The 18,179-nt window shown below is 39.3% G+C and overlaps 1 protein-coding gene and 1 long non-coding RNA gene across 51 annotated transcripts in view; one reads left to right on the forward strand and one right to left on the reverse strand.

Moving 5' to 3' along the window:
- LOC127498610 (NACHT, LRR and PYD domains-containing protein 12-like) overlaps positions 1 to 18,179 on the forward strand; it is a 362,780-nt gene that overhangs the window by 56,986 nt on the left and 287,615 nt on the right. For 2 of the 50 annotated variants that reach the window (XM_051868164.1, XM_051868167.1), the window contains exons 3-4: positions 17,648 to 17,761; positions 18,005 to 18,100. The exons of 44 other annotated variants lie outside the window; for them this stretch is intronic. In XM_051868164.1, coding sequence (XP_051724124.1) covers positions 17,648 to 17,761; positions 18,005 to 18,100 — 210 coding nt within the window. Of the gene's footprint in view, positions 1 to 16,774; positions 16,982 to 17,267; positions 17,359 to 17,647; positions 17,762 to 18,004; positions 18,101 to 18,179 lie in introns of those variants that run through there. 4 more of the 50 variants (XM_051868161.1, XM_051868165.1, XM_051868162.1 and 1 more) reach the window with 3 other exon arrangements.
- On the reverse strand, positions 1,613 to 3,554 carry LOC127498623 (uncharacterized). The gene is made up of 3 exons (XR_007925928.1): positions 2,469 to 3,554; positions 1,948 to 2,021; positions 1,613 to 1,640 (listed from the first exon to the last, which is right to left on the reverse strand). It is a non-coding gene; the product is annotated as an uncharacterized LOC127498623 (long non-coding RNA).

The following is an 18,179-nucleotide window of genomic DNA, read 5'->3' on the forward strand; positions in this document are numbered from 1 at the left end:
TATAAACTTTATTAATATTACAGCATTCATAACCAGGATATGTAGCGGTGGTTGGTACGATTCCATAGTTTCCCCAAAAGCATCACAGCAAGAAGGTAATAAAAGTTATCTTCTTCCCACTGTTTCTGCCAGGAGACATTTCTGATTTCATTGTCCGGATGTTCCCAGCCTTCTGAGAGAGGTGCAGTGCTGTCTCATCTCCCTCATCACAATGATCTTCCTCTTGAAGCCACACTTTTGACATGTACGCTTAAAAAATCTTCTTGGTGAGGATGTTGCTGGATTCTGAAGTCACACAAATAACATCCCTTCAATTCAAATTTGACCTGTACATTATAAACAGCAGGAAAAACACAAGCAAGTGTACATCCCATAACCTGGAGCAGAGTGCAAAAATTTTGATTCAAAAAGTCATCTTATGAAGGGGTAAGAGGTTAGGAAGACACACACACACTAAAGATTGTCTTCCTTGTTTCTTTATTTTAAGAACTCCTACTCAGCTGCTTAGGAAATACTGCAGCCGAACTCACAAGAGACCGAAGCTTGAGGAAGACCTAGTGCTGGAAATGACGTCACCTGATAAAGAATAAGGGAGTAAATCCTCAGTGTAGCAGTCAGAAATTAAAATAAACATTGTAATTGTGTCGTTCGATTATTTAGAAGTACAGACCCAAACAGCAACAGATATGAGACAAATGTAATATTTTCTCTCAAAAGCACCACCGCTGCACAAAAACTATAGAATAAACACTGTAAAATTAATCATATAAAATGTGTGGAATTATTTACTGTGGAATATTTACAGAAAGGTGGAAATTTACATTGTCCCATATGACAATGTATCTCATCTGCTCTGCATCCATTTGGTCTTCTGCTGTGACGATTTTATGTTGTCTGTCTAAAATGTGAATATGTGGGCTGTGTTGTAAGGGTCTAAGTTGGCATGCTGGTGGAGGACCCCATTCTGCGTGACTGCAACATATATTGTGATGTTACCACCACGTTGTCCCGGGACATTCAAAATAGCTCTGTGGCCAATGATGTTTCTCCCTCTCCCTCTTACTGCAACATTGAAGACACATAAACTCACCTTTTGCCTTTTTATCGTAGGCTACTTACACCTGATTGTTGAGTTTACAGTTACGCACCTAAGTGTCTGAACACCTGACAGCCATGTTTGATCAATTGGTTTATAGGGGTGGTATTTTGGAAAGCAGTGTCTTGAAATGACAAAGAAGTGACATTATGTTAGATTTCTGTGTCTAATGTAGAGAAGTGTGTTTAGTGTTTTGCAAAAAGTGTGTGGCTGAGAATGTGCTTATAGTGCAGATCTGGGCTGAGGTTTTGCTCCTTGAGTATAAGTTTTCAGTAACTGTGTGTTATTTTTCATTTTAGTGTGTAAGCAATCTTAAAAAACTGTAATATCTGTAAAATTACATGGAAGACATTTTAACATTAAGGACCTGAAAACACGTTAATACCAAAATAATCCAGATAAGACATAAAAATGACAAAAATATTAGATGAGTTATCAACATACCAGTCTGATTATAAAGGCTTTTTTTGATGAACACCAAGAAACAGTTGTTCAGTTGATTTCTGAAGGTTATGTTGGTCATCACATCTGGTACCTACAGAATCTTAAAGCAACAACAATATTACAAGAAAATGATTCTGATGTCTTTTAGGCTGTACATTTAAAGAGTTTCAAGTTCAAGTTTAATTTAAAGCCCCAAATCACTGTTTACAGTCTCAAAGGAGTTTACAAGCCCACAAGTTTATAGCAAACAAAACAAGATGACACGCCCAAATCCTTATGGATGGCAAAAATTCTCAGTTATAGAACTGATGATCACACTGCAATATTAATAAACTACTTAGAAGAATGTCCATAAAATACTGTACCATCAGTAGCCCATTGTCTGACATCATGTACCCATGATGCACCTGTTCTCAGGACACCCCAGTTCACTGCTCAAATCCTCCAGTCTCTGAGACTCAGCCTCAGCCTTTTTGAAAGTCTGTGGAAAAAAAAAAAAAAAGAAGAAGAAGATTTTTGCCTTTACAATCATAAAAAGTGAGAAAAATCCTGAAAAGCTTTGTAGACGTAACTCAGACATAACATAAAACTGTACCTTGATGGATCTGCTGGATAATGCAAGATGAAGGCGGTTCACCCAATATCATGGACAGTTAGCATGTCATTCCTGGCTTTTAACAACAAATTATGTGATGGAGGAAAGTCCCATTAATGCTCATGGTATTTCAGTTCATCCACGCATTGACAATGGAGTTTTAATTTAAGAGAGATGTTATACAGTGTTATTAATGTACTGTCATATTACACTATTTACAGCTTTCTCTTATGCAATCTCAGACAAAATATAAGACAGAAAGAATAAAAATAATAAAAAGAAGAAAGAACAAAAGACAGGTTTCCTAAAATAATATAAATAAGCAACAATTACCAGATTTTGTCATGTTCTTGGTTGTGAGGGCACAACGAGACAGGTAACTGTTTATCATCTCGACCTCCTCCCCTGCAGTTGTGCAGCACCTTCCTGATTTTTGCCACTCCAGATTATCTAACAAATCAGTGTGGCACTTATATTATAATCATATACAGTGTATTATTTAAGTAATAAAGATACAATTTCAAATGATGAAGAATATGCAGCACCTCACACTTGGTTGAATGAGTCTTGGCATGACAGAAAGGAACGATCTCATCTGCAGTAAAGGTCTGAGTTCAACATGGAGACTGACAGCTTCTCAAGGTAGGGCCGATACTTGCAAGCAATATCTGTGCAGTAGAGCTGTCCGTTTGTGGCTGCTTGGAGCTCCTTCTGCAGGAACAGTGGATAGGCAAATATTTCCCCCTGTTCATGTTAAGAGCCTTGAGTAGCTCTCTGTGTCTGCAAACAACCACCTCAAGGCCCTCTTCATCCAGTTTGCCTGCTCTTCTGGCAGTTTCACGTGCAGCAGACCGCTGACTGGCTCCACAGATCCCTCTGCATGACAAAATAATTCTGGCTAAAACTGAAATTTGAAATTTTTCCACAACTAGTCAGGTTACATCTGTCACAGACACGCCAAGCTCCACCGCTCACCAATCACAATCACTGACTCTCCAGAGTACTGATCACCCGCACCTGCACCTCATTATCACCGCAATCACCACCAGCATAAAGAGCACTCACACACACAGCCACATTGTCCGGTCTCGTTTGCATTACGTCTTACCTGAATGCTTACCTCAAGGACTCCTACCGAACTACTTGCCTGTCTCCAGCGTCTCCTGTTCTCCTCGTGTGAATCCCATCTGTGTGTGAGTGTTCCTGGTCTCCAGTGTCACGTTTCTCCAGCGTCTTCCGAATCAACCCGTGTCTACAATCAACAAGGACAGTATCACTTCTCTGCACTCTCTACTTCATCCATTTCATCACTTATTATTCACCTGCACTACTGTTTGTCTCGTGCTGGTATCAATAAACCTCTCTACCTGTTATATCTGCCTCGGTCCCTTCTGTATTGTAACACATCACACCAACTGACATCTTTGTAATGATTGGAGACAATAAAGGTTTACTTTCAAACTACTACTTAAGGTTTAGTCAGGGCTCAGGCACATCTTCCGCTTTATCTACTGCAGCTACACAAATGAGTCGAAAGGCAGGGTGACAAACTGCATTCACAGTCACTATCTATTACAGAGATCTGCTATTACATAATGAATGACCGAGCTACTAACTATCCACTTTGGGCTCCACCACACACACCCATATCCAAATCCAATTTCAACACAAGATGGCTTGAAAGAGTGCACCATATTGCTTAAAGTGCTTGTAACAAACTAAGATACTAGTCTGTATTATATAAGCTTACACCAACTGGTCTTGAGGGATACATTAACTATTTAATAAAGAAACAATCCTACATTTCAAATTGTGGATTTAAATCAAAGGTGCAACACTGTATATTTTACTAACACTTTTCATTTTACTCCTGATCTCATCAACAAAATGGTGAACATCAGTGTCCTTGGCAATGAAGGTGCCATCAAAATATGGTTCCTCTGACCTTGATAGAATAAGAAAAAAAGATGTACAGTGTCAGACATTATTTGTTCTGTTAATTTCAAATTAAACAACTACAATTGTAAAACAACTAACCCTTTTGACTGACGAAATCGGTACTGTTTTCGGTACAAGCATGTTGGGTGTACATGCCGGGCAAGTGAAGTGCTCTACACTGGCCATTTTCTCACACTGGAACTGGCAGAATGTGTATTCCATATAGCTTCTTTGGAATACGTCTCCATGTGTTTTCCCAGCCTGTACATTCGAGTAGTAAAGAGTAAAATGAAATAGCTACACTAATATTCTCCCAACTCTACTTATGGCAACCTTGATCCACACTGATCTTACCCTTCCAAAGTGACAAGTCCTCCTGTCCAACATCCGCAAAAAACCTTGTCTCGATAAACTGGGTGCAACAGTTTTCATTTCTTCAAATGTACTGAAGACATCCACTGAAAACAGAGTGTCAGCATTCACAGGTGCTGGCCAATCTTATTAGGTCGCTCATGTCAGGTGTCCAATGTGCCAGACATAATCTGCACAGCAAGTTTGGCAAGTGCAAATCATACCGACCTAAAATCAAACAGTAGAACAATACTTGTTTGTAACACACAAAGGGACAAAATAAATTAAAATATAAAACCATAGTTCATACCTGTCACGATCACTGTCTGTTCCTGTCAGTTCCTGGACTCCATTTCCCATAATCCTCCTTGCCAATCACATGCACACTCCACACCAATCACCAGTTGCCACATACAGCTTAGCACACTACCTGGACTATAAAGGACTTACACACACACAACCTCATTGCGAAGTCTTGATTTGCCGAGGTGATCATTTCTGAGCGTTTTTCTGTGGACTGTTTATCTGTTACCGATTGGACTGTTTATTCCCTGCGACCCTTTGCTGCCTACCCTGATCTTTGCCTGTTTCCTGGACTGTGATTGTTTGCTGCCTGCCCTGATCCTTGCCTGTACCCTGACTCTGTTTGTCTGCCGCCTGCCCCGACCATTGCCTGTTACTGTTTATGCCTCTGCCTTTGCCCTGTCTACTCTGTAAGTACTTTTAATAAACTAGCTGCAAATGGATCCACATTCTGTCGACCCATCATTACAGAAGACTTCGCCAACACATGGATCCAGCGGCTTTCCTGAAGAACAATGGCCCGGTAGGAACATCGCACAATTGTTATTAGGACTCACGCAGGGCACACGATCGATAGAGGATTATATCACAGAATATTTGAACATTGCTTATTGGTCAGATCTGCCGGACTGCGTGCTCATAGACTTTTTCTGTGAGGGCATCAATCAGCCACTTAAAAAACAACTCATTCGTGAGGGACCCCGTTCATCTTTAAGTCTGTTTTTGGATTATGCTTTATTGACTGTTGGCTCTCCATTTACTGTGGGTGTCGTGGAGAAATGCGACACTTCATCCATTCACGTAATGGCCGCCGCGCCAGATGACGCTCACAAAATGGCGGCCACCATAATAACAACACCAAGTCAAGTCAGCGCTGATTATCCTGAACCAAGTCAAGTCACAGTTGACCTCCGTGAGCCAAGTCACGTCTCCTCTGATCTTCCAGAACAACGTCATGTCCCCGCTGTTCTTCTAGAGTCACGTTACGTCTCTGGATCTGTTTGGGAGCAGGGTGGGTTGCGTTCCAGTGTGGCTGATCCACCGCTGACTTCAGCACGAGCGGCTGGCATTCCTAAGCCTCCGCCGGCCGCTTCGCACTCAAGCCCGCTGGCCGCTACGCCCTCAAGCTCGTCGGTTGCAACGCCCTCAAGCTCGCCGGTTGCTACGCCCTCAAGCTCGCCGGTTGCTACGCCCTCAAGCTCGCCGGTTGCGACGCACTCAAGCTCGCCGGTTGCGACGCACTCAAACTCTCGGGATGCTATGGACAAGATGGCTGCTTTGCCAGTGCCCACGGGCAAGATGGCCGCCCCGCCAGTGTCTGGGAACATAGGGGTCGTCCCAGCCAGTGAGTCCGCTCCACCCCGTGAGCCCGCTGCAGCGCCCACCGAGGAGGTAGGCACAGAGCCACCGCCTCAACCATTCAAACGGAGGAGGAGGAGGAAGAAGGCTTCCTCCAGCCCTCAAGGCCCGGAGGCCTTCCCAGAGCCCGCTGTAGGCCCGGAGGCCGTCCCAGAGCAGCCCGCTGCCGTCCCAGAGCAGTCCGCTGCCGTCCCAGAGCAGCCCGCTGCCGTTCCAGAGCAGTCCGCTGCCGTCCCAGAGCAATCCGCTCTTCCTGATACAGCCACGGAGGCCGGCACCGAGCTCCTCGCCCTGCCGGCGCCAACCGAGCTCCTCGCCCTGCCGGCGCCACCCGAGCTCCTCGCCCTGCCGGCGCCACCCGAGCTCCTCGCCCTGCCGGCGCCACCCGAACTCCTCGCCCTGCCGGCGCCACCCGAGCTCCTTACCCACGAAACCGCCACGGCCTCCGTTGAATTCCCCAAGAACTTTTTGGGGGGGGGGCCATATACCTGAGGGTGGGGAGCTTGTGGGTGGGGACCCTGCACGGCCGCGATCATCAGCGGCCTCCGAATTGCTTGAGCTTGCGGGTGGGGACCTTACACGCCCACGGCCTTCAACCGCCTGTGAACTGCTGTGGCCAGCTACGGACCCTGACCTGCCGTGGTCGCCCAAGCCACCTGACCTGCCGTGGTCGCCCAAGCCACCTGACCTGCCGTGGTCGCCCAAGCCACCTGACCTGCCGTGGGCGCCCAAGCCACCTGACCTGCCGTGGGCGCCCAAGCCACCTGACCTGCCGTGGGCGCCCAAGCCACCTGACCTGCCGTGGCCTCCCGACACTCCTGACCTGCCGTGGCCTCCCGACACGCCGTGGCTGCCCGTGGCACCTGACCCGCCGTGGCTGCCCGTGGCACCTGACCCGCCGTGGCTGCCCGTGGCACCTGACCCGCCGTGGCTGCCCGTGGCACCTGACCCGCCGTGGCTGCCCGTGGCACCTGACCCGCCGTGGCTGCCCGAGTTCCTGGACCTGCATTGGAGACCCCGTTCCCGTCTGCCAACAGGTCTCCAATGTACCCACCCCCCCTCCCTATCTGTGCCATTTACGCCGCGAGGACGCGCCTTCCGGAAGGGGGGCGTTATGTCACGATCACTGTCTGTTCCTGTCAGTTCCTGGACTCCATTTCCCATAATCCTCCTTGCCAATCACCAGTTGCCACATACAGCTTAGCACACTACCTGGACTATAAAGGACTTACACACACACAACCTCATTGCGAAGTCTTGATTTGCCGAGGTGATCATTTCTGAGCGTTTTTCTGTGGACTGTTTATCTGTTACCGATTGGACTGTTTATTCCCTGCGACCCTTTGCTGCCTACCCTGATCTTTGCCTGTTTCCTGGACTGTGATTGTTTGCTGCCTGCCCTGATCCTTGCCTGTACCCTGACTCTGTTTGTCTGCCGCCTGCCCCGACCATTGCCTGTTACTGTTTATGCCTCTGCCTTTGCCCTGTCTACTCTGTAAGTACTTTTAATAAACTAGCTGCAAATGGATCCACATTCTGTCGACCCATCATTACAATACCATTTATGCAAACTAAAATTATTGCTCGGCCAACTGATTCTGTGATGTTTGCAGGGTCACAAGTGCATTAATGGACAGATCTCACTGAAAAGAGAAGCTCAATAATTAGTGAGAAAGCATTAAAATATGTCCAGTTAAGATTGTAATTTAAATAAAAGTAAAAAAATAAATAAATAAAACAAAAACATAACTTTAACCACTTTACCAAAATAATCTCTACCTTGATTGAACAGTGAATATCTGCCATGTTTTTTTACACAGCTCACCGTTGGCTCAATGGGCTTGTAAATTCCTTCAATGCAGGACTCCCTGTTATGGAGGGAGAGTTTCTCATGTTTATGTCTGTCTCAGTCCATACACAGACACTCTTGTGGCATGCAGCGAATGATGGCAGGAGATGTGCAGTGGCTGCAGTTCCTTTCTGGAGCCACATTGCAGGACAGCAAGCAGTCGATGTGATCAGACCTTGCTTTCCGCCACTCATCTTGGGCTGCAGATTGACACAAGCACCATGATGTGGATGTTGAAGGACACTTTGTGCCTTGAACATCTGATGAGGTCAGAATGTCCTGCAATTTCTGCATCTCACAGTCTGAAAGACAGAAATAAGAAAATAATCATTCCTTTCACGCTTATTGTTGCTAACTTGCTTAATTACAGTAAGGTGTCATCTTACCAAATGAATGTTGAGAGCAGTTTGATTGGGTAACTGCTGTGGGAACCTCCTCAGCTGACTCAAAAGGAGTCGTGTCCTCACTGCCAGCCACAGAAACAACTGAAAAGATAGATAGAAAGGAAAGAGATAACAATGTTCATGTCTTACAAGCATGTAATACAGTGTTCGTATATTGACTTAAGGCTATAACAGGCATGGCTAATTCACATGTCTGACAATTCTATTACTCTCTAAAAGTTTTTCTTCATAATTTGGACATAATCTGGAATTGTTCGCAGCATTTCATTTACTACCACAAAAGTGAGACAAAACTTACAGAACTGGAAGGTTCTTACAGATAACAGATTCACCATGTGGTGTTTCTGATGGCAGTTTAACATACAGTATTTAAAGGACAAAATTATTAAAAACCAGAAACAGAAATCCTATTAAGTTTTACCATAGACAAAAATAACTAAATAACTAAAAAATAAAATAAATAATTAAAGGGAAACGCTGTTGACTGGAAGCCCCACACAGTGTGGTGGTCTATGTTTCAAAAGTGACACAAAACCAAATATAATCACATAGAGCTCTACAGTATGTTATAACAAACTACAAGCTGAATTCTGTATACAATGGGCACAGTTATACTGAGTTAAGAAAGATTGGGTGGTGGGTAATCACAAATAATCTTGGAAGATCTGGACTACCTGTAGCTGAAGCACATTTTCTTGTCTCTCCACTTCTGCTTCTTTTTAGCAGTGGACGTCCTTCTCCATCTCTCTCCACCCATCGGGCATTAAATTTACTGCCTTTAGCAGCTGCTTTGCCCTTGGCTTCCTTTGCCTTGCGTAACAGAAAGTGAGCATTGTATGACAGCACTGAAATAAGTCCAACTCTTGAGCAGTTCATACAAATGTTGCGCTCTAATTCCCACACTTTAGTATTATCAATACTACAAGATCACTGTGTCCATGAATATACTCACTTTGTTTTGAGCAAGAAGCATGTCGGCAAGGAAAATAGCATCCTCTGCTCTCCCTCTGTCTTGCTGAGCAGCCATTTCAACGTTACTATATTGGAAAGGAAGATAAAAGCATGATCAGACAAAAAATAAAGATTGAGGACGGGTGTAGGGAGGCTATAGGGAGAGTCAGGAAAAACATCTCATACCAGTAAATACAGGACCAATATCACCGACACCGATACTTTTTCCTTTTAAAAGCATGCACTTGAACTTACATGTACTTTCCTTTAGGGGAAAGCAGTGTGTCCTGATATATGAGGTGAATGCATCATTCATATGCTAAATCTGAATACATTTTCATGAATGCTAAAATATTTCGTGATTTGTGCTCTCGATGCGCCTGTAATTAGTCGTGTGTATGGTTATCGTAGTAAAACCATTAATTTTTTTAAGTACCCCAAAAGGTAAAACTTTTGCACATTTTCTTCTGACAGATTTATTAACATCAATTACAGAATACAATAAAAATTAAAGAAATTTAATTGCATGAACTAGCCTAATTAATGTTACATGTACACTACTGTTCACAGGTTTGGGGTCAGTAAGATTTTTAATGTTCTTGAAAGAAGTCTCTTCTGCTCACCAAGGCTGCATTTATTTGATCAAAGATACAGTAAAAACAGTAATATTGTGAAATAGTATTGCAATTTAAAATAGGCTCTCTGTCTATTTGAATATGTTAAAATGTAATTTATTTCTGTGATCAGAGCTGAATTTTCAGCATCAGAATTATTTGATGAAAAAAAAATTAAAAGAAAAGAATTTACATGAAATAGTTTTTTTGTAACAATGTAAAAGCCTTTAAATGAAAAAAATAATAATAATAATTTCCTTTAAAAAAATCTTACTGACATCAACATTTTGAACGGTTGTGTATTTCAATTTGTTTATTGTGAAATAACTTCTGATTGTTTCTCTGTGCTGATGAAGCTTTTAGGGAACGCAGCTCTATTTGAACAAACACTGAGCGAACCGTCATTAGTTCCGTCTTGTGTGTTTAGATGAGCAGAAGTAGCTCTTTCCTACAGTTATTCGCTAAAAATAGTTTATTTTTCCATGTAGAAGCTCATTTTACGCACTGAATTTCGTGCTAAATAAATAAAATTACTGGTTTAAAAAACACCTTAGGATCGATATTTTTATGTGAGGATCGATCCTTTGTATCGAAATTTCACAGTCGATCTATATATATATATATATATATATATATATATCATCATCAACGAGCAGCGGGTTTATCTAACGTCACTTCCCATCTACTAGAACAGCAGTTTATCAACATAATATAACATAGGGTACAACGGGGCTAAAGACACCTTAAGAACAATTGTGCTTGTCACTACTCTCAAAGTGTATGATTGCAGGAAAAATATATATGTTTGTACTGAACATTGATGGAGCAACAGATTTAGTTTGAAAATAAATCATAAAAGTAGTTAATATTGTTTAAAAATCTTATAAACACATGGGGTAAAAGGCACACAGTATTTATACAAATACTTTAGCTAAAATAATGTTTTTAAAAATGACTAGGTTAATACTTGTTCAAAAGAATAACTTTAGCAAAGTTTGTACTATTTTCTGTTTATTCTGATAAATAAAATAATTAATTTTTGTTCAATAAATATACTGTCATTAAAATAGACCTATGTTAATATAAAAATATATTTTAAAAATACAGAAATAAAATTACTTTAAAAAGTAAAGATTCTGAAAGCATTGAAGGAGATCCCATAATATTTAATAGATTTACAGTAGTAACAATAAATGATATTTTAATATAATATAATATTTTTTAAATATGATTGTTTTATTATAAATATGGGTATTATGTCTTAGATGGATACCTAATTTGATATATGTTATTTTCCATCTGAATCTAACCATGTCATGTCAAGAAATGGAAAAGTCAGTCAGCTGTTCATTATCATGTTAATTATTGTGCCTTTTGCCCCAACAGCAGGGGCGCTTTTTACCCCAAATACCATACGCCTAGAGAAGGCAAATCGTGACACTGACACGCTTCCTCTAGTGGACCAGCGTGTGTTTGACACACTTTGGCGTGATCGGGTTGATCTCAAAAAAGTGATGAATTTATCATGTGAGGCTCCTGTTTCCTCAAATGAAATTAGAGATGCAAAAAATGAACAATGACTCCTACTATGAAACAAGGGCTGATATCTCTCATTCCAGACAAAAGATGCAACTATAATTGATAATTGGCGTCCTATTACTCTTCTTTTGATTATAAATTAATTGCTTCCATATTCGTCAAGAGATTAAAGCAACATTTACATCATATCATTAATGAAACACAGATGGATTTATGAAAGGTCGTCATATTAGTTGTGGATCTTATTGATTATAGAGATGAAATCAAGTCTGATTCAATTATCTTATTCCTCGATGTTTATAAGGCCTTCGACACTGTAAAGCACCAGGTCCTCATGAACTCTTTAGAGGCTTTTGGATTTCCCTCAAGATTCATAAATATTGTTCAAATGTTGTAAAGAAATAGATAGTTGTATAATTTTAAATTCACGTTCATCACCAAGGTTTCCTATTCTTCGTGGAATACGTCAGGGTTGCCCTTTGAACCCCTTTTTATTTTTATTGGTTGTAGAAACATTATCCATAGATATTTTGCACAATAATAACTTTGCTGGCCTGAATATCTTTAACAGAGAGATTCGAATCTCACAATTATCAGATGATACTTTATTCTTGAAGGATAAAGAGCAAGTTTCTCCAGTCTAACTACAATTAATGCCTTCTCTAACGCTTCTGGGCTCAAACTTCATTTATCTGAGTGTGAAATTATTTATTTGACACTGTAGAAACTGAAATTGAAAATATAGCGATTAAAAATGAAGTGAAATATTTGGGGATTCATATAACGAAAAATGTAATTAGTAGACAGTTTCTGAATTTTTCTCAACGGTTATTGAAAACAAAATATATTTTTAATAATTGTCTCCAAAGAGATTAATCAATTTTACCAGTTTTCTTATCCAGAACAGAAGGATTATCCAGATTTGTGAACCCTTCCCTGTCTTTAGCTGTAGATAATCACACCTCCAAACATATAGAGAAGATTTTTCTTGATTTTATTTGGAGTAATAAATCTCACAAACTGAAGAAATATATTTTAGCAAACAAAAGGAGTGATGGGGGTCTTGAAGTCCTGAATTATTGACTGTGACAGGTGGCCTCTCTTTTTTGATGAAATGTAATTACTCCACTGGTAAATTACCTGTTAAACTGGCCAGATTTCATCAACAAGCTTTGTTAGCCTGGAAACTGGTTTACAACCACAACTTTCCCCCCACAAAACCATCTCATGGAACAATTCAGATATTAAAATTAGAAACAGATCATGCATTAATGCGGCCCAGGATCTGTGTTGATATAAACTCACTGCATCTGTCCTGTTTACACACATTCCCTTATGCATTCATAATACTGTGTGCGTTATTAAATGATTTGCCTTGCAGAATTAGTTTAACAACTTTCTAATATCTCAAATTCTATGAAGTACACCATTTGTGTCAGGGCCTGACATTTCTCGATCATCTGGGCCCTCCCCCAAACATCAGGATTTATTCATTATTTAATGTCTTAATAATTTCTGTCCTTTCCTCTTGATGAGTTTTCAACATTTCAGTAAAAGTGGTCCAAAGTGCAATTAAGTTATTATAGCAGGAAAAATAAATTAAAACTGTTAAAAAATGTACAGTGTTTTTACAGTATGGTTTTAATTAATCTGATTCTTTCAGGTTTATGTCACACTGCAATGTTCCACATTTGAAGCTCATTTGAATAGTCCGGTTGTCCATAAGGAATTTCTTACAATGGTAAAAGCTATACCTAATGGTCTTGTTCATTTAATGAGATGTCACTTATCATTTAAAGAGATTGTAAAGAGTGAACAGATATTTTTGGTTGAAGACAAGAGTATTTGTGACCCAAAATGTACTAACAAAATTATAAGAAATGTGTTTCAGTTTAGAAAAAGAATCAGTCCGAGGGGAAAATATTTCTGGAATTCTTTAATAGATAAGATTAATTGGAAAAAAGCATGGCTCTTACCTTATAAAGTTAACAAACTACATTTGAGTTGTAATTTTTTGTAATTTTAGTATTGAGTCAATTGATCATCTTTTCTTCAAATGCCTCTTTGTCAAAGAATTTTGGTCTTATTTGTCAAATTTTTTGGCTTCGAAATCCAATTTGGTCATTGATTTAACTATGTGTGATATATTCTGTTATTTTTCACATTGTGAACAAAATATAAAATATATAGGAAATTTAGTTATTTTATTGGCAAAATATTACATTCATAAATGTAAATTTTCCTCAACACTGCCCAAATTAAACCACTTTCTCTGTGACCTTAACTATTTAATTATGACACTAAAAAAGATTGACAACAAAAAGTGTCAAATTTATGAATCTGTAAAATAATCTGATGAATGTTATGTAAATTGCTTTATTAACTATGTATTTTTGTTCTTTTTCTTTAATGATTGCCTTCCCCTAATTTATGCCTTTGTCGTCCTTCATTATTTATATTTTGATGTCATCCATTGTTACATTGAAATGTTGAAGTTGTTCTTGTTCTTACCCAGCAAGCAACAGCCGTCATTTCACCGTCTCGGTTAACTATAGGCCCGATATAGTCCGGCTATGAGTAACCCACTTTTAGCCACAATAATCTTTAATTTGGTTACATGTCGTTTTTGCCAAAATAACTTGCGAGATGTATGATATTCCATCATGTAAGCAAAGTCAACAGTGATTACAAGGTGTTTGGTTTCATATCTTTGACATGTTCTGTGTGTAGGCTGTGCGTAGCCACGATTTAGCTCGTAGTCAGACCGGCTATTTGTAGCCCACCTATAGTCAATCCTGATTTATTGTATTTTTTGGACAGGAAGTGCATGAGATGGTTGATATCCCATCATGTTTGCAATGTCAATGATATCTACAAGATGTAAAGTGTCATTTCATGACATGGTCTATCTGTAGTCATGATTTAGCTCTGAATTGGATAGGCTGCAATGAATAGACCAGCAATGAATGTAGCCAAAATAGTGTTAAAGGGATAGTTCACCCAAAAATGAAAATGTGATGTTTATCTGCTTACCCCCAGGGCATCCACGATGTAGGTGACTTTGTTTCTTCAGTAGAACACAAATGATGATTTTTAACTCCAACCATTGCCGTCTGTCAGTCATATAATGCATGGCAATGGGAACACAATCTAATAGAGTCAAAAAAAAACATGCACAGACAAATCCAAATTAAACCCTGCGGCTCGTGACGACATATTGATGTCCTGAGAAACGAAACGATCGGTTTGTGCGAGAAAACGAACAGTATTTATATCATTTTTTACCTCTAATACACCACAATGTCCAACTGCCCTGCACATCCGGTGTGTGAGGTCTGAACGCGCTCTGACAACGGAAGTGATCTCACACTCATTGAAGTATACGCGCGAGAGATCACTTCCGGCATCAGGGCGCGTTTTCACTTGAAAGTTAGTAGAGATCACTGTTGCCAGATCTCGCGATAAACACTTCCGCCATTTTACAATCGGAGAGCAAGCAACAGCAAATGTTAAAGCAAATTCTTTCCTGCTTTTGGTCCTTTAAGTATCTGTGTTTTTCATTTTGACATGTGTTCATTATTTATGTACATTATTTGTTATCATGTGTAGGAACCGTGACATTTTAGCGGGTAACAGTGCAGACTCAGAGTAAGCCATGTTGTGTTAGATTAACATGCTACATGCACATGTACTGTAGTGTTTCCTTGTGCCCTAAAACTCTCTAATTATCTAAATACAAGGGGGTAAACATGAAACCTGTGCAACCTATTATTATTTGTTATGAAAGCCTCATATATCTTTTAATCTTTTGATCATTATGATATGAAAATATGAGATTTTGATTTGGCAAGGCAAGTTTATTTTGTATAGCACATTTCAACAACAAGGCAATTCAAAGTGCTTTACAGAAAACATGAAATTTATGGAACCGACAATTAATCAGGTTGTTTTATGAACCAAAAAACAGTGTTAACCTTTTTTATTTAACTTTTTTTGTCAATGTTTTATATTTTTATTATGTTGTAAAATGTTCCATATTTTTTAAAATTGTTTAATTGTATTGTAAACGTCTTTTTAGACACAAAATTGCTTGCTGCAATAAAATAAATAAATAAATAAAATCTCGTTTGAATAGTAGCATGCGCAGTGGTGCTCTCGTGAACGCGCTGGAAATTAATATTTTGTAAATAAAGTCGTAAATTGTTTTTTGCTCAAACAAAGCCCTCGCGTCGCTTCATGAAACTGTGGTTAAACCACTGGAGTCACATGGAGTACTTTAATGAGGTCTTTATACTCTTTACTGTCAATGGAGGGAGAAATCTTACAGACTTTATTAAAATGATCTTCATTTGTGTTCCGAAGATGAACGAAAGTCTTACGGGCGACATGAGGGCGAGTAAAAATGACAGAATTATAATTTTTGTGTGAACTAACCCTTTAATGAAATTTGGCCGAATAAAAAACCAAAACATAATTGTTGTTGTTCGTTTGTTTTCTGTCAGCAGAGGGCGACGTACACACTACAGCGACAAAATGCTTCTTTATTTTTACACTGTCTTGAAATATTCAAATGTATTTGCTAATACTTGAATGTTATTGTTGATGAGCTTCTGGATCTGTGTTTGGATCAGACTGTTTAATCTCTCATCGGAGTTCAGAGAAAGAGAGAGAAGTTGATCGATACTGACCCGTTCTCTCTCTCTCTCTCTCTCTCTCTCTCTCTCTCTCTCTCTCTCTCTCTCTCTCTCTCTCTCTCAATTATATTCAATTCAGATAGCTTTATTGGCATGACAAAAAAAAAAAAAAAAAACATTTTGTCTTGCTAAAGCATTCAACCAACATAGAAAAATATTTAGAACAACAGAACATCTGAGTAAAGCCTATGTAGAGAAAATAATAAACTAAATAAAAATAATAGTAGTAACAAAATAATAAAAATAATTATAAAAATAATAAATAAAAAAGATTCTAATACAGAAATCATGTAACAACTGAACTTAGAATTTGAACATTATCTACATTATATACATGTGTGTAGGTCTAATGGGGGTGTGTTTATTGGCTGTTTGTTTCTTTCTGGTTGTCCCTCAGGAGATGATACAAATCTTGCAGTTATATTGGAACATTTGGCTTCTTCGCCAAGAATGTAACAGAGTTTTTGGGTTGGGCTACAGGTGTTAAATTGGGGAAATATTTTATTAATTTTGGGGTAGTAGTGGTCTCTGATTTCTTGGTATTTTGGGCATTCTGTGAGGAAGTGCAGCTCCGCCTCCGTCACTCCCAGGATGCAGTGCGAGCAGAGTCTCTCTCTCTCTCTCTCTCTCTCTCTCTCTCTCTCTCTCTCTCTCTCGTCACAAATAGAAAGTGAAAGTAAGTTAGAGTTCATCTGTCGCCATTTTATGCTGTTAAAATACGAACACGAGCGTCAAAGTGTTTAATAGAAACGTTTATCAAAGTTTATGCAGGAATTTCCGTGTATCTTTATGATGTTAAAGCTGGAGGATTTGAGAACCTGTAACTTGTGAAAGTTTGATCAAGGTGAGTGTTCATGTGTGGTGACTTCCTCATACTAATATGAATGTATATATGATTGTTTGGTAAAATAAAATAAATAAACTTTAATAAAGTGTTTCTTTCAACTTGACTTCAGTGTTTCTTGTGTGTTTCGTGATGTCTGTGATTCTTCAGAAGTTTAACAGTGTAAACATGTATAACTGAGCTTGAGTTAACGCAGTCACGTGATCCTTTTTCTCCCACACTCAACATATGTTCAGCTAAATTATGAAGGTTGTTAAATCATTTAATGTTGTGTCTATTTTGTCAGTGGAGGAGATCAAACTCATCAGATTCTCCTGCAGCTTCATCATGGGTGATTCACAAGGATCCAGAGATGGAGATTTTTCTCCAGGATGCAGGTACTTTCAACAAACACTGTAAAATATTGTATTATATCACAGAAAAAAGATCACAGTTTTTCATTTTTTCCACCCACTGATCGCAGAAAAGATTACAGAAAAAATGTGTATCCTATTTTGTCTGTTTTTGTTTGTTTTAATATTAACATGAAATATTAAAGAAAAAGATCATAAAGTTTCCTCAAAGTGCTTTTTGATGAAAGATAAATGTGTTTATATTAATATGGTTCCTGTCATAAAGAATGAACACAGTAATCTAAAGGATTGAACTGAATCTGTTCTGTTACAGTTCAGTCCAGCAGAAGAGCTCAAACCCAGAGTCCAGCTGTGTGTCTGTGAAGAGTAACTGGTCTATGGAGGAGCCAAGAAATTTTAAGAGTGGAAACACACGGCCTGATCCCAGGTATATTATTTCTATAAAAATATATGCTTATAGTCGTTATTAATATACAGCAGTGTAATGAGTTCAGATCCTGTAAGTTTCAGTCTATTAATGATTTCCATTGTGTTCTTGTGCAAAGCTCGATGTATTGTATTGTTAAAACATTCACACACTGTAAAATCTGTTGGTCTGTTACTCAGTTAATGACACAATTACATCAATATCAGTGTGTCTGATTCTTTACCCTCTTCATTCTGATTGAAGGTCAAATCTTTTATCCAGTCCAGTTAAAAACAAAACTGTGAACACACCTGTGATTCGACCACAAGACTTTAATGAAAGCATGAATCCTGGTTTCAGGTAAAATGGAGGACTTTTTTGTTGTTGTTGCTTAATTTTAGGTGCTGCAATGCACATCACACATCACTCAATCACATGA

Source organism: Ctenopharyngodon idella, chromosome 17 (genome assembly GCF_019924925.1).
Source record: "Ctenopharyngodon idella isolate HZGC_01 chromosome 17, HZGC01, whole genome shotgun sequence".
Classification (NCBI taxonomy): Eukaryota; Metazoa; Chordata; class Actinopteri; order Cypriniformes; family Xenocyprididae; genus Ctenopharyngodon; species Ctenopharyngodon idella.